The 18,422-nt window shown below is 44.3% G+C and overlaps 1 protein-coding gene across 3 annotated transcripts in view; it reads left to right on the forward strand.

Annotated features, from left to right (window-relative positions):
- The first annotated feature begins 6,849 nt into the window (after positions 1 to 6,849).
- Positions 6,850 to 18,422, forward strand: part of RPS6KC1 (ribosomal protein S6 kinase C1) — a 183,155-nt gene continuing 171,582 nt past the window's right edge. For 2 of the 3 annotated variants that reach the window (XM_002717514.5, XM_017347788.3), the window contains exon 1: positions 6,850 to 7,103. In XM_002717514.5, the coding sequence (XP_002717560.1) occupies positions 6,999 to 7,103 (105 nt within the window). In that variant the 5' untranslated portion in view covers positions 6,850 to 6,998. The remainder of the gene's footprint in view (positions 7,104 to 18,422) is intronic. The other variant, XM_070055300.1, reaches the window with a different exon arrangement.

An 18,422-nucleotide genomic window follows, 5' to 3' on the forward strand; every position in this document is an offset into this window, starting at 1 on the left:
ATCAAGTGAAATGTAATATATTCCAGAGTCATTTGTAAGAGAAGTATCCATCTGATATGTTCAAGTTTTCTAGCTGGGGTTGAAAATGCTAATGTACGATGCCGGCGCCGAGGCTCACTAGGCTAATCCTCCACCTGCGGCGCCCGCACACCGGGTTCTAGTCCCGGTCCGGGCGCTGGATTCTGTCCCGGTTGCCCCTCTTCCAGGCCAGCTCTTTGCTATGGCCCGGGAGTGCAGTGGAGGATGGCCCAAGTGCTTGGGCCCTGTACCCGCGTGGGAGACCAGGAGGAAGCACCTGGCTCCTGGCTTCGGATCAGCGCGGTATGCTGGCCACAGCACATTGGCCACAGCGGCCATTGGGGATTAAACCAACAGAAAAGGAAGACCTTTCTGTCTCTCTCTCTCACTATCCACTCTGCTTGTAAAAAAAAAAAAAAGCTAATATACAATATTTTCATATTGAACTATTGATTGATGTAATTTCTCCCCATTCTTCAAGAAATCAAGTATATGCATGTTCATATCATTTACACATGATTATGTGACATAAAAATTACTTTTGACCCTTTGCTCTCTTTAAAAAAAAAAAAGATTTGCTTATTTTATTTGAAAGGCAGAGTTACAGAGAGAAAGAGGCAGAGAGATAGAGAGAGAGAGGTCTTCTATCCACTGGTTCATTCCCCAGATGGCCACAATGGTTGGAGGTGCACTGATCCAAAACCAGGAGCCAGGAGCTTCTTACACGTCTCCTATGCGGGTGCAGGGGCCCAAGGACTTGGGCCATCTTCTACTGCTTTCCTGAGCCACAGCAGAGAGCTGGATAGGAAGTGGAGCAGCAGGGACTCCAACTGGTGCCCATATGGGATGCCGGCACTGCAGACAATGGCTTTATCTGCTACACCACAGCCCTGGCCTCCCTTTGCTCTTATGAAACAGGATTTGGCAAATGTGGATGGCCAGGAAAAACTAAGATAATAGGGAAAATAGGAAATCCAATATGAAGTGTCTCTCAACTCCTACACATGTTCCTATATTTCACTCTGAACCTCCAAATTCTGGAGAACATTTCTGTATAACCTACCAACTCTCAATAAAAATATCCTGGGTTGTCATGGTGACAGTTCTTTTTCCCTGAGATCCTTGTAGTCTGCTGCAGTAGTTTCATAATTCTTCATAGTTGTGGACTTCTTTCTTTTTTTTTTTTTCTGTACTGTCTCTTATTTTTTCAGTCTAATATTACATCTGTCCTTAGTGAAGTGGTAGCAAATTAAAGATTTAAATTGAAACAGGACAGTTTTAACCCATGGTCTTACAATAGTTAGTGAAGCAATCTGTAAGACTGAGGGAGCCCTCCTTGAGTATATGTTTTCCAGTGATACTAGATGAAAATGTCATAGCACTCAATCCTTGTCAGAATTTCTAGATTGTCTCCCTAACCTGTGTGGATTGATTGAATTTTAAAAAAATTATTTATTTATTTGAAAGTCAGAGTTACACAGAGAGAGGAGAGGCAGAGAGAGAGAGAGAAGTCTTCAATCTGCTGGTTCATGCCCCAAATGGCCACATGGCTGGAGCTACACCAATCTGAAGCCAGGAGCCAGGAGCTTCTTCCAGGTCTTCTACATGGGTGCAGGGGCCCAAGGACTTGGCCCATCTTCTACTGCTTTCCTAAGCCATAGCAGAGAGCTGGATCAGAAGTGGAGTAGCCGCCCTTGCAAGCGGTGGTTTAACCTGCTACACCATGACAGCGACTCCAACTCTAAACCTTTCTGACTCACCTCTTTTGGCTGTAGAATGGGCCTTTGCAGATCTGCCATGTCTTATAGGGCAGAGGTTATGGATGTCATGGAACTGAGCTCACCTTTTATGGATGGCCTTGGCGCCTGGCCTGCTCTGTTTTAGGGCTTCTAGAATTATCTTCCTGGGGAAATATTAAGGAGCAGGAGCTGGCCTTAGCAGAGGTTCTTAGGTACACAGGAGAATGCAAAGGCTCAGTGATGTAATGTCAGAGGAGAACACAAGAGAGTCTCACGCAAGAAAGGAAAACGCTTCCTGTGATTGTCTGATATCTGTTTGAGGAGAGAAGCCATGTCTTTTGTTTGTTAAATAGCGAAGAAATAAATGGTTATTTGGTGGTGTGTTTTCCATGTATTCTGACTCTGTTTATGCCCAAACTAGACACTTACCTGGAGGTAGTGTCTGTCCTTTATGATGGCTATTGTAAAGGTATAAGTTGTTGTATATCCTTCTATTCCCTTTAATGGATTTTTTTGTTCACTGGTATTTAAGCCCAGGATGTCTGGGAGACTGGAGGTCAAGAAGGAGTTTAAGGGAATCTTTGAGTTATTATAACATCTTGAAAAATATAATAGAAACTGAAGAGAAGTCTACAATAAAGAAGCAAAGCTTCCCCAAAACCCCATGTGTCTTTGTTTTAGATTGATATATTCTATGAACTTAGTATGGTTGTATTTTGTTATTTCTTTCTGGTCAGAAGCTCAGATCTAGTTGTATGTCAATGACTTTGATTGTCCAAGAATAAAAAAGAGATTTTGACAATTTAATATACTCAGTTGACTTGGCAGGGAAAAAACTCGTTAAGACCTTGAAGTTCATGCATTCAGCCAATACTTCCTAAATTCCAGCTGCTGTGCAGAGAATGGGGATATCAAGATGGAGGAGGAACAACCTCTGTCTTCCAAGAGCTCCCAGTTTGGTGGGATAAAATATGTCAATCTTTTTTTAAAAAGATTTACTTATTTATTTGAATATTAGAGATACACACAGAGAGAAGGAGAGGCAGAGAGAGAGAGAGAGAGAGAGAGAGAGAGAGAGGTCTTCCATCCGCTGGTTCATTCTCCAATTGACCAGAACGGCCAGAGCTGCGCTGATCCAAAGCCAGGAGCCAGGAACCAGGAGCCAGGAGCTTCTTCTGGGTCTCCCATGTGGGTGCAGGAGCCCAAGGACTTGGGCCATCTCTACTGCTTTCCCAGGCCATAAAAGAGAGCTGGATTGGAAGTGGAGCAGCCAGGATTAGAACCAGCGCCCATACAGGGTGCTGGCAGTGCAAGTGGCAGCTTCACCCACTATGCCAAAGCGCCGGCCCCAGACAACCTACACAAGATACCACTGCCCTGTAACAGGTGCAGTACACACAGGTGGAATAGAGACATGTTGGCAGAGAGCAAGGAACACCTTATTGTCCTTCAATGGAAGATGGGGTTGGGAAAGAGGGCTTCAGAGAGCTGATTCCTGGAGACGGGGTGGGTAAATCAAAAGAATCTGGACCCCTTTTGAAGGCAGTGTGAAGATATGGAAATGTGAAATTGTAAAGGGTTTGACTGAAGTCCCCAGAGAAATGGGACTAACAGGTGCATGGGGAGCAGATGTGATGGGTTCAAAAAACTGACAGGGAGAAATGGTGATAGAATCCACTGTAGGGTGTTATCCAGGACACCTTTGAGTTGGGGAGAGATAAGACTAGGGTAAGTTAAAGTGCCACCATCTGTTGTCTTTAGACACTCAGCCTATTTTCCTGAATAAGTGCTCCTGAATTGCTGAGAGCCTTTGGTCAGTTACCAGAGTTCTGAAAAATGTGATTCTGACAGTTTTTGTCAGGTTTTTTTTTTGTTTTTGTTTTTTTTTTTTTTTTTTTTTTTTTTTTTTTTTTTTTTTGGTTCAAATGGAGAAGTGGAGTTTTGGAGCTCCTCATTCCACCGTGTACTCTGAAGTAGGAAACAGGTATCTTAACCACTAGCCTCAATGCTCACTCATGCAGGCAATTTTAATTGCTGAGAGAGAGGTGTCAAAATCTTTTTTTTTTTTTTTTGACAGGCAGAGTTAGATAGTGAGAGAGAGAGAGACAGAGAGAAAGGTCTTCTTTCATTGGTTCACCCCCCAAATGACCACTACAGACAGCGCACTGTGCTGATTCGAAGCCAGGAGCCAGGTGCTTCCTCCTGGTCTCCCACGTGGGTGCAGGGCCCAAGCACTTGGGCCATCCTCCACTGCACTCCCTGGCCACAGCAGAGAGCTGGACTGGAAGAGGAGCAACCTGGACAGAACCGGCACCCCAACCGGGACTGGAACGTGGAGTGCGGGCGCTGCAGGCGGAGGATTAGCCTAGTGAGCTGCGGCACTGGCCAAAATCTTGACTATAATTGTGGAGTTGTCTGTTTCTTCTTTTAGGTCTAAGGGTTTGTGCTCTATACACTTTAAGTTTTTTGTTAGGTGTAAAAATCTAATTACACCTAATTAGAGTTATTATGCCTTCTCAATGAATTAAACTTTTTATCATTAAATTTTGTCCTTCTTTAGTGCTTTCTTAAGTCTTTTCAGTAGCATTTTCATGGTATATCTTTTTCCACTCCTTTAGTTTTAATTTAGTAAACCAAAGAAACTTGGAAAAAGTGAGAGAGGAAATTGCTAAGGATGATTCCCAGATACCTGGTTAATTTGATTAAATATAGAGAAAGACTAGTAATGGAGATAGGAATAGGTTTATCATGGGAAAAAAAGTTTAAATTTTGTTGTTTTCATTGTTAATTGGATATTTAAGGATGTGAATCAAGTTCTGGAAGTGACTCATGGCTGGAAATACAGATTTTCGAGTCAATGGCAAGAAACAACAGAAGATCAAAGGAAAAATTCCAAGAAACAAGAATGTTGGAGATATCAGGAAGGAGGCGAAGCCACAAGAGATTGAAAAGCACTGAATGTAAATGGAAAAAGAGAGACAATTGTGATTCATATATGAAGATATAGAAGAGTTTTGAAAAGGTGGAAATGGTTAAAGACTTTTAAAGGTGAAAATATAGGGTAAGTGGGCCGGTGCTGTGGCATAGTGGGTAAAGCCACCACCTGCAGTGCTGGCATCCCATATGGGCACCAGTTCCAGACCCAGCTGCACCACTTTCCATCCAGCTCTCTGCTATGGCCTGGGAAAGCGGTAGAAGATGGCCCAAGTCCTTGGGATCCTGCACCGGTGTAGGAGACCTGGAAGAAGTTCCTGGCTCCTGGCTTCGGATTGGTGCAGCTCTGGCTGTTGCAGCCAATTGGGGAGTGAACCAGCAGATGGAAGACCTCTCTCCCTGTCTCTTCTCTCTCTGTGTGTAACTCTGACTTTCAAATAAATAAATAAATAAATCTTTTTTTTTTTAAAGAAAATATAGGGTAAGATGAGGTCAGTAGAAACTTGCTTACAGAGTAGTTTCAGAGTATCAAGATGATAGTAATGTGTGATGAAACAGTATACAGAATACTTACAAATGTAACTCAGCAACTTTGACAAGGAGAAGGAGGAAAAATGAAACAGGAAAAGAAGGCAACACATACGTCCTCTTTCTCTGCTCTGCCTGGCTACTTTTCCTCTCTCTTTCACAATTCAGTTTCCCCTGAATCAGAAAGCCCTAGGCTTACGTAATCCTCTATTCTGAATTGCATATGCTATTTAGCATTCCACATGTACATCAGTCATGGAACTTATTGAAACATATTTTAACAATTTTTCTTTCTTTTTTTTAGGATTTATTTATTTATTTGAAAGAGTTACAGAGAGGCGGGGGGGGGGGGAGACTTCCATCTGCTGGTTCACTCCCCAAATGGCTGCAAGGACCAGAGCTGGGTCAATACAAAGCCAGGAGCTTCTTCTGGGTCTCCCATGCAGGTGTAGGGGCCCAAGGACTTGGGCCATCTTCTACCGCTTTCCCAGGCCATAGCAGAGAGCTGAATCAGAAGTGCTGCAGCTGGGTCTGGAACCGGTGCCTATGTTGGGATGCGCTGCAGGCTGCAGCTTTATCTGCTACACCACAGCACCATCCCCTTAGTGGTTTCTCTTTAATTTCCCTACTATATGATAATTGAGAGCAGAGACCATCTTTGTAACTCTAATGCTTAATTAGCTGACGTTTAGCAAGTAGTAGGCGGTATTCAGGTTTAGTGAATAAATGGTGACAGATTTAATCATATGTAGGCTGAGAAGAAGAGGTCAGTGTCGGGAAAAAGATCAAAAGATCAAACATACAGAAAGGTGAGAGGAGCTGTCACTGTTGGAACAATTTGAGTCTTGCCATAGAGGATGCAACCAACCTTTATATGTAGTGACTAGTCTTAAAAATGAGTAAGACTGTCCATTCAGAATGAAATGTGAGAAGATGGAGGAATTGGGAAGAAGGGCTCTCTCCCTCTCCTTCTGCCTCTGAGATGGGGGTGGGCCAGACGGTGGGGAGGTGACATGAAAGACAGGATTGAGGAGCATGACAGAAGACCCAGAATGAGTATTTTGGATTTGGGGGAATGAGAAAGAATCCTGACCAAGAAAAGGTTAAGGAATTGTGAAGCAATCGACAGCAATCAGCTGAAACTGGGAACACTCTGTATTGGCACTGAGAGCAGAGTTGGTTCTTGTATCTCCCCTTCCCCGCCCTCGCCAAGTAGACGCAGGCTCCAACTTTTAGAATCTGAGGGAGGTGTTCTGTGAGACTGATAGAAGGTTGGGGCTTGCTGTGTTTTACCAGTGTAGATGAAGGGGCTTCGTCTTAGAAAAGGAGAGTGTGTGTGCTGAGATCTTGATGTGGGTCCTGAAAATGACAGACCGTGAGCACAGCAGGAAAGCACAGGACAGGACAGAGGGGGGCGGGACCAACTCTTAACGGTGTGGCCTGGCTGTTAACAGCGCTCAGAAAATCTAGGAAACAGAGCCAGCGTTCCCAGGCCTCCGCAGCAATCCACCTGGCGGCGAGATTTTGCGGTCCTCGCCCACACATCAGTCCCACCCAAGCCGCAATCGAAGGTAGGGGTCTCCCTTTCCCGGGTACCCGGATCCCAGCCTGACCCGGAATCTTCTCTGCCGACCCGGAAACAGAACCGTGCGGCGGAAGCGCCGCCGTGGAGCCACCGCCCCCTCGCCGCCTAGCCTCTGCGTTGGGTATCCGGACCGCGGTGGCGCTGGGTCGCCCTGATGGTCCCGGACTGGCTGCGGCGGCAGAGGCGGCGAGAGGATGACCTCTCCCTGGGAGCGGAGTGCCGACTTGGCTCGTTTCTATACTGTCACCGAGCCCCAGCGACACCCGAGGGGCTACACTGTGTATAAGGTCACCGCCCGGGTGAGTGCTGGTGTCCGCATAAGAAAGCCGGGACTGGTACCTGAGGGTTTTGGGGTGGGGACCGGGGTGTGGGGGTGCCTGACCGTGGTCAGAGCCTAGGCGGGGACTGGGTGCGCCCAGTGGCTGGACATGCATCGGAGGGAAGACTTCAGGATGGCTGGGGAAGTGGCTGCATGAGGGATGCCCGGCTCGCCAGTGGAGGGGTTGCGGTAGAGTCCCCGTTCTGGAGTGGGGCCGTGGTGGTTGGTTTTAAATGGATGACTCAGCCCCTATTCCGTTTAGACTTTCTCTTCTGAATCAGAAATTTGCAGAAGTGGATTTGGTTTGCTCCAGATGAATAATGTAGACTTAATTTATGCACTGTTGGCTTATGTAATACAATGTACTTCTCTTGATCTCTTACTGAGAATCAGGTTTGCTCCGAGGCAGATAGTCTTGGGAAAGATGTCAGTGTTGGCCGCTAACCTTGACCCGCTGGGTCTTTGCCTCAGGTGTTTGTGGTTTTCAGTAGGCAGCCTGTGAAGTATGCTGAGGGCCTCTTGTATGAGTTTCCTTGAGGGCACACAATTGTGAGGATCCTTTTATATCAATTAACTGATCCGATTTGTAATACTTTGTTTATATTCCATTGCTCTTGTCTATTTTTTTAAAAGATGTATTTATTAGAGAGAGAGAGAGAGAGAGAGAAATTGATCTTCCATCTGCTGGTTCACTCCCCAGATGCCTGCAGCAGCCAGGGTTGGGCCCAGAATTCCATCTGGGTCTGCCATGTGGGTGGCAGGCATTCATTTACTAGGGCTGTCATCTGATGCCTCCTTAGGCACATGAGCAGGAAGCTGGATCCAAAGCGGAGATAGGACTCTATCCCAGGCACTGCCATGTAGGACGTCATTGTCCCAGGATGGCTTAACTTGCTATGCCTCAGTACCTGCCCCATTGTTTTGGGTTTTAAAGAGTTTGTATCTCCCTTTTAGGAGAGTAAGAATAACACGATTGTCTTTATGTATGCAATGGATGTGTATTTGTGAATGAATATGTATAGTAGTCATTTTATATACATTGCTCAATTTAATCTTCATTTTAATAATGAGGAAACAGATGAAAAGAAGTTTAGTAACTCGTCCAGCTTTACATTGTAAGGCAGTAGCAAATCTGGAGTTTGAAACCATTTCTGCTTAATATATATAAAACGTTAAGAATTGCCTTTATTCTTACCACTTTTTAAAGAAGGGAGGTACAGATACTGTAATAGTACAGTATGCATTCAGGAAATGTGGTAATCATGTGTGGTGGAAAGCTGAGAAAGCAGGGCTTGCGAGAACCTTCAGGTGGACTTAGGTAGGCAGAGTTTTGGGGGTGGCAAGTGGCATGTGGTATATGGAAACGGTACACAGTTTAGACAAATGTGAGAAGGCACGATGAGCAGGTTTGCCTAAAAATAAGAACAATGTTCCCATCCCAGTGTGTTATTTACCTCTTAGTATAACACTTAGCAAAAATTATATTGTGTTAATCTGCTTGCCTGTTAGTGTCTTTTAATAGAGCAGGTCTCTATCATTGGTATTTGTTTCCTAAGGTGGTGCATGGCTCACAGTGCTGAAAAACATTGTTGAGTGTTTTCCTTCCCACACGAGTGGCATATCCAATCAATGTTTAGTTTGAGGCACTAAGTGCAGTGAGGGCCATAGGACTGAATAAAGTATGCATCTTCCTTTGAAGAATGCTCATCATAGAAGAGAATTTGCCATATTTAACAGGCACAGTGTTAGAAAGTGTTAAATTCTGTAAAAGACTACAGAAAAAAACTTTGGGAATTCAGAAGATAGATTGCTTCTGACTCAAGGGATAGGGCCCCTAAAGGCCTGGACGTGGGAATGTGTATGGAGCTTGAATAGTAACCATTAAGTATGATATTTTGTTCTTATTTTTACAAAAGAAAAAGTTAGTTAGATTCAGATCTTATATACAAGAGATCGTTAGTTCATGGAAAATTTGTATTTTGAAAGTAAGCATGGATTTCAAAAAATTATTTTGCATCACAAATGAACTCATTATTTTTCATTTATTTATTTATTTGAAAGAGTTATAGGGACTGGTTTTGTGGCATAGTAGTTTAAGCATCATCCTGTACTGCCAGCATCCCATATGGGCTCTGGTTCAAGTCCTAGTTGCTCCTCTTCCATTCAGCTCTTTACTATAGCATGGGAACACAATAGAAGATGGCCCAAGTGCTAGGGTCTGTGCACCCAAATGGGAGACCTGGAAGAAGCTCCTGGATACTGGCTTCAGATTGGCTCGCTCCAGCTGTTGCAGCCATTTGGGGAGTGAACTAGTGGATGGAAGACCTCTCTCTGTGTCTTTCCCTCTCTCTGTCTGTAACAGTGCCTCTCAGGTAAATAATTCAATCTTTAAAAAAAAGAAAGAGAGAGAAATCTATCTGCAGGTTCACTCCCCAGATGGCTGCAATGGGCAGGGCTTGGCCAGTCTGAAGCAGGAGCTTCAGCCTGGTCTCCCACGTGGGTGCAGCAGGGCCCAAGGACTTGGGCCATTCTCTGCTGCTTTCCCAGGCACATTAGCAGGAAGCTGGATAGGAAGTGGAGTAGCCGGGACTCAAACTGGCGCCCATATGGGATGCCAGCACTCCAGAGGGCAGCTTAACCTGCCACACCACATCGCTAGCCTCTGAACTTTTCTTTTTTTAATTTAAAAAATTTATTATTTATTTGAAAGACAGAGTTGGAGAGAGGCAGAGGCAGAGAGAAAGTGAGGTCCTGCATCTGCTGGTTCATTCTGCAGTTGGCTGCAACGGCTGGAGCTGGGAGATTTTTTTGTTTGTTTTGTTTTTTTAACAGGCAGAGTGGACAGTGAGAGAGAGGGAGAGAAAGGTCTTCCTTTACTGTTGGTTCACCCTCCAATGGCCGCTGTGGCCGGCGCACCGCACTGATCCGAAGCCAGGAGCCAGGTGCTTCTCCTGGTCTCCCATGCGGATGCAGGGCCCAAGGACTTGGGCCATCCTCCACTGCACTCCCGGGCCACAACAGAGAGCTGGCCTGGAAGAGGGGCAACCGGGACAGAATCCGGCGCCCTGACCAGGACTAGAACGCGGTGTGCCGGCGCCGCAGGCAGAGGATTAGCCTATTGAGCCGCAGCGCCGGCCCTGGAGCTGGGAGTTTTTTCCAGGTCTCTCATGTGGGCGCAGGGCCCAAGGACTTGGGCCATTTTCTACTGCTTTCCCAGGCCATAGCAGAGAGCTGGATAGGAAGTGGAGCAGCCGCAACTCAAACCAGCGCCCATATGGGATGCCAGCACTGCAGGCGGCAGCTTTACCTGCTGTACCACAGTGCCAGCCCCTGAACTTATCTTTTAATTCACCTTTCTATGAACTTTCATTGAGCTAACTTTTACAATATAAAATAGAGGGTAAAGTAGCACATTGCCCTTAGAATTAACCAAATCCATGTCTTTGCACATGCCGTGTTGCTGAGGTTATTTGAACCTGAAAATTTTTCACAGTGCCTATCTTCTCCCTGTAAATATTTGTATCTTTATTTACTGCTTATGTTATAGATTTTGTTCTTTGGATTTAAGGTTTGAGGGTCAATGTAGAGAGATACTTTAAAAGTAACTGCTTAATATTATAAGACAAGTAAAATGTTTATTATTTTTTGAGACTTAAGAAGAAAAACACCTTTCCTCTGGAGAATAAACCAGGTAAGTTGTCTCCCCGGAGAGAACTTCTCGAGATAAAAGCTAGGAATGTTTTCTGCGTGTTTCCTGCTACCGGTTTAATTCTAGCTTCAAGGAGCAATTTCTGTATTCTTGATTTATGCCAGGTTCTTTCTTTCTTTCTTTCTTTCTTTTTTTTCCTTTTTTTTTTTTTTTTAGAGGAAAGGTGTATTGTCGGGTGTGGCATCCCTGATGTGCTGGGGGGAGAGGGTGAGAGAGTAAGAGAGCTTAGGAGAGCGTGAGAGGGAGATCGAGAGCACGTGTTCAGGAACAGCTCCTGTTAACCTTTTGCCGGGGAGCCAGGTCACTGGAAGTGCCGTTGTTAAGTTTTGGATGACGGAAGAGCGATTTCATTTTCTTAAGTCTCCCTTGTGCTTTTTTCTTTTTTTCTTTTGGCAGTTCTCTGGAAGCTGGTAGGCTTAGATAACATTGTGTCTAGTCACAGGCATGCTCACAGATTCCCTAGATAAATTGTATGATGCTTCTTAATTTTTATCTTAATTAAGCACCTCTTTTCCAAATTAGAAAATTGTTTTGTAATTTCTTTTGATTCTTTAGTTGAAGGAAACATAAAAAAGTACCATCAGCAGTATTTCTGGTTGTTTCATCATAGTACGTTTAGAAAACTCTGATATTGTGATATAGATTTCTCAACAGCATTGGGTGAATGGCAGTTCTGGTCTATATTCTGTCCATGATGTGGAAAGAAAATATATGATTTTATTCTTTTTTTTAAAGATTTATTTATTTATTTATTTGAAAGAGTTACAGGGAGAGGGAGAGAGAGAGAGAGCATCATCTGCTGGTTGACTCCCCAGTTGGCTGGAGCTGGACCAGGCCAAAACCAGGAACCAGGAACTCCATCTGGGTCTCCCACATGGGTGATAGAGGTCCAAATACTTGGCACATTCTCTACTGCCTTCCCAGGCACTTTAGCAGAGAGCTGGATGAGAAGTGGAGTAGCCAGGACTTGAACTGGCATCCGTATGAGACGTTGGTATTGCAGATGGCAGTGGGTTACGCTGCAGAAGGCCACAATGCTGGCTTCAGTATTTCATTCTTAGGACAGTAAGAGATAGTTACCTTCATATGAAACCTGAGGTGTTTTCCTAAGTTCAGGATTTGCCATGGGCAAGAATGGAGATGGATGGACTGTAAAAATTGTGTTAGTGTTTCTTAATTGTATTTGAGTTTTTATAGATGTTGCATAAATAAATAATGACAATAATAGTAAATGAGCAACATATGATAAAAATAAAAAGTTGATTGACTAGATGCTTTTGAGAAATACTATATATCTTCCATTTACTATTATAGGCTTTGAGGAATTATACTGTAAAAAAGTTTTCTTTCTCAGGTCAGGTCAAAGTAACTTTGAATTGATTATTAAGCTTTTCTTTGCTCTCTTCCTAAAACACTGATTTTAAAGATTAGTGATATTCTGTGCAACATGGTTTGTGAACACTGCTTTAGGATAATTTTCAGGATGACTGGGTGACAGAATTTGCTATAGCAGAAAGTTCTTCCAGTATTTACTAAGCCAGTAGTACTTAACACTAAATGGAAATTTGTGAGCTTTCAATGAAAGGAATCATTGCTTTAAATTTCAGCATTCATGGAATTTATTGGCTGAATTTTATGACAAACTATTGAAACTCACCCAGAAAAAATTAAGTGCTAATAATCTGTATTAGAGTGAATTTACAGTATTTTGTTTGAGTTGTTCTTATTGTGATGATTGCTGATAAACTTTTTTTTTTTTTTTAAAAAGATTTATTTATTCATCTGGAAGTTACACAGAGAGAGAAAGGTCTTCCATCCACTGGTCCATTCCCCAAAAGGCCACAACAATGGCAGGGCTGGACCATGCTGAAGCCAGGAGCCAGGAGCTTCCTCAGGGTCTCCCACATGGGTGCAAGGGCCCAAGTACTTTGGCCATTTTGCTGCTTTCCTAGGTGCATTAGCAGGGAGCTGGATCAGAAGTGGAGTAGCTGGCGCTTGAACCAGCACTGTGTGGGTTTCTGGCTTTGCAGGTGACTGCTTGATCTGCTGTGCCACCAGTGCCTGCCCTGCTAACAGACTTTTTGTTTTTATTTATTTATTTTTTAATTAATTATTTAATTTTTTTTGACAGGCAGAGTGGACAGTGAGAGAGAGAGAGACAGAGAGAAAGGTCTTCCTTTGCCGTTGGTTCATCCTCCAATGGCCGCCAAGGCCAGCGCGCTGCGGCCGGCGCACCGCGCTGATCCGATGGCAGGAGCCAGGAGCCAGGTGCTTTTCCTGGTCTCCCATGGGGTGCAGGGCCCAAGCACCCGGGCCATCCTCCACTGCACTCCCTGGCCACAGCAGAGAGCTGGCCTGGAAGAGGGGCAACCGGGACAGAATCCGGTGCCCCGACCGGGACTAGAACCCGGTGTGCCGGCGCCGCAAGGCGGAGGATTAGCCTAGTGAGCCGCGGCACCGGTCAATATTTTATTTATTTGAAAGACAGAGTTACAGAGAGAGGTAGAGGAGGAGAGAGAGAGAGAGAGAGAGGTCTTTCATCTGTGGTTCACTCCCCAAATGGCCACAATGGCTGGAGTTGAGCCGATCCAAAGCCAGGATCCAGGAGCCTCCTCTGGGTCTCCCACGTGGGTGCAGGGGTCCAGGGACTTGGGCCATTCTCTGCTGCTTTCCTAGGCACATTATCAGGGAGCTGGCCTGGCCCCAAGATTTTTTTTAGAAGGTAGTGATGTAAAAGTCAGACACCATGTGTTCTCCATTGTACTCTAGTCCCTGGCAGCAGAGTAGTTACTAATATTTGTTGAATGAGTAAGGGACAAAATAAGTGAAACTTAATGGTGATAAGGTTTTGTGGAAGTATGTAAACTTAATTATTGCTGAAAATACCATAGATAGAGTCAGTAAAGTTCATTGGAAAGAGCACTAGATCAGGAGTCAGAAAACCCTAGTAGTAATTCCAGATCTGATGGTGAATGAATGCCAAGTGATGTTAGCTGTGTGACTTCTTTGGATCACCTCATTTTCTTATCCATAAAAGGCACCATAAAAGCCGGCGCCGTGGCTCAATAGGCTGATCCTCCACCTTGCGGCGCCGGCACACCGGGTTCTACTCCCGGTTGGGGCGCCGGATTCTGTCCCGGTTGCCCCTCTTCCAGGCCAGCTCTCTGCTATGGCCAGGGAGTGCAGTGGAGGATGGCCCAGTTGCTTGGGCCCTGCACCCCATGGGAGACCAGGAAAAGCACCTGGCTCCTGGCTCCTGCCATCGGATCAGCGCGGTGCGCCGGCTGCAGCGGCGGCCATTGGAGGGTGAACCAACGGCAAAGGAAGACCTTTCTCTCTCTGTCTCTCTCTCTCACTGTCCACTCTGCCTGTCAAAAAAAAAAAAAAAAAAAAAAAAAAAGGCACCATAAAATGCTTTATGGATGTCATTGTGCAAAATCAAGTTGTTTTTTCCATGCTTAGCATAGTGTCTTGAGCAGCTTATGTTAGCATAGGTGCAGGTTCTTCATAATAAAAAAAGGGCTAAGAAACAGTGTCTAAGACTAATTCTTGAAGTGGTGCCAGAGTGCTGGGGGGTAGGAGGAAGTGTTACCTAAAAAAGAGAAGCAGAAACACCAGGGTGGAAAGACAAGCATCGTAAAGGTGCTTTATAGATGTGATTTCACTAAGCTTCGTTTATGCTGTCGGGAAAAGGGTCATTAATACCTAACAAATAGTTTTTATCTAACTTCCTTCCTTGATTTGGGAAGTAAAAATGATTTTGGGTGGTTAAATAGTTCCTTTTGTAAGCTTAAAATTAAAGATTTTCACTTAGGTAGTTTAAGAATACTTAATCTTTGATTTTCTGTATTTTCTACAATAGCTATGAGTTGCTAATATTCTCATGAAAGCAGTAAAAGTCTAAAATTACTAAACCATGTTCTTATTTATTTATTTTATTTTTTTAAAGATTACTTATTTGAAAGGCAGAGTTAGAGAAAGAGAGATCTTTGATCTGCTGGTTCTCTCCTCAAATAGCTGCAATAACCAGGCCTAGGCTGTGCCAAAGCCAGGAGCCAGGAGTTTCTTCCAGGTCTTCCACATGGGTAAAGGGGCCCAAGCACTTGGGCCATCCTCTATTGGTTTCCCAGGTGTGGGGAGCAATCCGGACTGGACTGAGTTACTGGAATTAAGACTTATTCTATGCATCTGCTCTCCCACAATATGGCGCTGGGAGAGAAGAAAACAGCTTTTACACAGCTGCCTCCAGTTCAGCCAATAAACTGTAGGACTTGCTCCTGATTGGAGAAGAGCAGCGTACTCGGCGTGTGGGCAGCCGAGTTGGGATTGGCGGAGGAGGACTAATAAAGGAGGAGAGAGACGGCATGCACCAGGAACATCTAAGGGGAACATCTAAGGGGAACACCTGTGCAGCCCCCGAGAGAGCCGGCCGGCGGTGTGCCGCTCCCCTGCGGAAGTGGGGAATGTGGCCAGGGGGAACTGCCCTTCCACGGAGGTGGAAGGGATAGTAGCCAACCCGGGAAGAACCAGCAGCAAACCCGGGGAGGGCCGAGCAGACAGAAGAACAGCGCAGGGTCCTGTGTCGTTCCTCCACGAAGAGGGGGAGCGACACCAGGCTGTTAGCAGAGAGCTGGATTGGAAGTGGAGCAGTTGAGACTTGAAGTGGAGCCCATTTGGGATGCTGGTGTCACAGGCGGTGACTTAATTTGCTATTCCACAATGCTGGCCCCATTTATTTTATTTTTATCTTTTATTTGAGAGGCAGAGACCCAAAGGGAGAGACAGAGCCTCCATTCTCTGCTTCACTCTCCAAATGCCCCCAACAGCCCCTTGCTGTGGCCAAAGCCAGGAGCCAGGCACTCAATCCAGGTCCAAACCATGTTCTTAACTGCTTCTAGGACACCACTGTGATCTGAACACTGAGGATTGGATGTCACAGGAAGGGCTTAGGGTGAAATACGTCCAAGTCAGCTCTTAGCACATTACTGGTCAGTGAGATATAAAAAGTCGGAGGACTATGCCCTCTTGCCTCCTGCACCTGCACACAGTCAGTCCACAACTAGACCATGCGCTCCCTGAAGGCATGGCTCACCATTGTACCTCCAGCACATGGCAGAAGAATGTGAACTCCTGAAATGGCTGAGAAATCATAACTCCATTGGTTATTTCCAATAAAATGATTTTTAAAGTTGTGGCTATTGTTAGGGGTTGTTACTGTATTTTTGCTTATGTGGTACTAAGTGCTTAATTCCTGAGAGTGGCTCACCTGAAGAAAATCCAAAATGTGATACTGCTAATATGTACATTAAACTCAGAAATAATTTCTGTCACAAAATGGTCATTTGTGTGTGTGTTAAGGCAGATTATTTAAAATAGTAAGATACCTTAATGTGTTACAAATTTGGAAACTCAATTTTTCAGAAAAGAACAAATTATGAAATGTAAGGTATGTCTGGGTAAACTTTACTGTAAGTGATCATATGTTGACTGCTTTTGGTGGGTTACTTATTAGTGGATTAACAGCGGATCCGTGACTTTTCTTCTCATTAACACATTTATAAAAACGTAAAGACTCATAGAAGACAAAATTAAGTCATTTAATTATGTGAAATGCCATACAACGGGAAAGATGTGTGTGCATGTGGGGAATGGGCTGGCTTTTGAAAATAATAGTTAAGGGGCCAGTACTGTGGCTCAGTGGGTTAACGCCCTGGCCTGAAGTGCCGGCATCCCATGTGGGCGCAGGTTCGAGTCCTGGCTGCTCCTCTTCTAATCCAGCTCTCTCATGGCCTGGGAAAGCAGTGGAAGATGGCCCAAGTCCTTGGGCCCCGGCACCTGTGTGGGAGACCTGGAAAAATCTCCTGGCTCCTGGCTTCAGATCGGCGCAGCTCTGGCCCTTGCGGCCAGTTGGGGAGTGAACCAGCGGATGGAAGACCTCTCTCTCTGTCTCTACCTCTCTCTGTAACTCTTTCAAATAAATAAAAATAAAAAAGATGAAAGTAATAGCTGAAATAAACTTGGATAAAATAATATAATGATAGTTACCTGTTTGAGCCTCTTATGTTAAATCTATTGTGTTTAGTATGGTGGCAATTGGCCACATGTAGCTATTTTAATTTAAATTTAAGTGAAATAAAATAAAAAAATTCGGCTCTTCAGTTGAAGTAGCCCTTGGTAGCCTGTGGCGAGTATTGAACAGTGTAGATAGGGAACATTGTTTTTCATTATCATAGAAAGTTTTCTGTTGGACAGCGTCTTCAATCAAATTTATTCTGAAAGTTGATGATTACAGTGAGGAGAAATTGGAACTCTTTGCCTTCTGGAATTCATAAGAAAGTTAACACTCTCTGTTGCCGAGTGGGGGCCGGCGGCAAACTTTTAAATTATATGGAGTTCTTGCTGTGTTCTTATTTGATGTTCATAGCAGCCAGGTTTGGTCCATAGTGTTGTCTCCATTTTATAGATGGGATGAAGCCTGCAAGTAGAGGAACCATAATCTGAATGAATTTGTCTGACTTTAAATCATATATATATATATTTGCTTTGGATCTCAAGGGTAGTATTGAATTGCTCATCATCTGTAGTTCCAAGTATTTTGTTATCAGTCATTCCTTCCATAGGCAACCACTTTAATGTGTTTGGTGTGTCTCTGTTTGCTGCTGCAAAATATTGTAGCATCAAGTTCATTAATTTTACATTCACATAGATGGTATTAATGCATAACCTAATTAAGACTTCCCTACACTACAGTGTCATTTGATGACTTAACCACCCAGCCTTCTTCTTTTTTAAAAAAATTATTTATTTGAAAGGCAGAGAGACAGAGAGAGAGATCTCCTATCTGCTGGTTCAGTTCCCAAATACCTGCAGCAGCTGGGGCTGGACCAGGCTGGAGCCAGGAGCTGGGAACTCAATCCAGGTCTCCCGCATGGGTGGCAGGGACCCAAGTTCTTGAGACATTACCTGTTGCTTCCCAGGGTGTGTATTTTTAGGAAACTGGAATCAGGACCAAGCTGGCACTTGAACCCATCCACTCTGCTGTGGGAAACAGGTGTCCAGGAGCTATGCCACCTTCTTTTCAAAAGTTTTATATGGTAGTTTTTTACCTGGTTGTTAGGCTTTTTGGTCTTTATGATTAGGGAGGTCTAAAAGAATCTTCTGTTTGCTCAAGGTGTGTGATAGAAGGATTATTTGTCTTTGAATACTTGCATATACTTTGTTGATGTTACCTTTGCTTGCTTCTTCACCAGTAGATGGTCAGTGATTACTTGTCACAGATATTGTTGTGTCTGAGTATTCCATCAGCTTTTTCTTTAATTGAAATCTTATTGGACTACTTACAGATTCCCATACAAATGTAGTTGTAAGAAGCAATGTAGAGTTCCCTTGTATATGGTGCCCAAGTGCAGCTGCTCTTTATGCTCTCATTTCTATGTCGCTTGGAAGGGGAGTAGATAGGGCTGTTAGGGCTTCAGGCATGCTCTTCTGAATGCAGTATATGAGCTTCTAGCTTGTGGACCTGATTTTAGCTGCTTTTTTGCTTAATATCTGGTCTGTGTTTCAAATAGTGAAGGTATGATATAGCCAAGT

The sequence above is a fragment of the Oryctolagus cuniculus genome, chromosome 13, assembly GCF_964237555.1.
Source record: "Oryctolagus cuniculus chromosome 13, mOryCun1.1, whole genome shotgun sequence".
NCBI lineage: Eukaryota > Metazoa > Chordata > Mammalia > Lagomorpha > Leporidae > Oryctolagus > Oryctolagus cuniculus.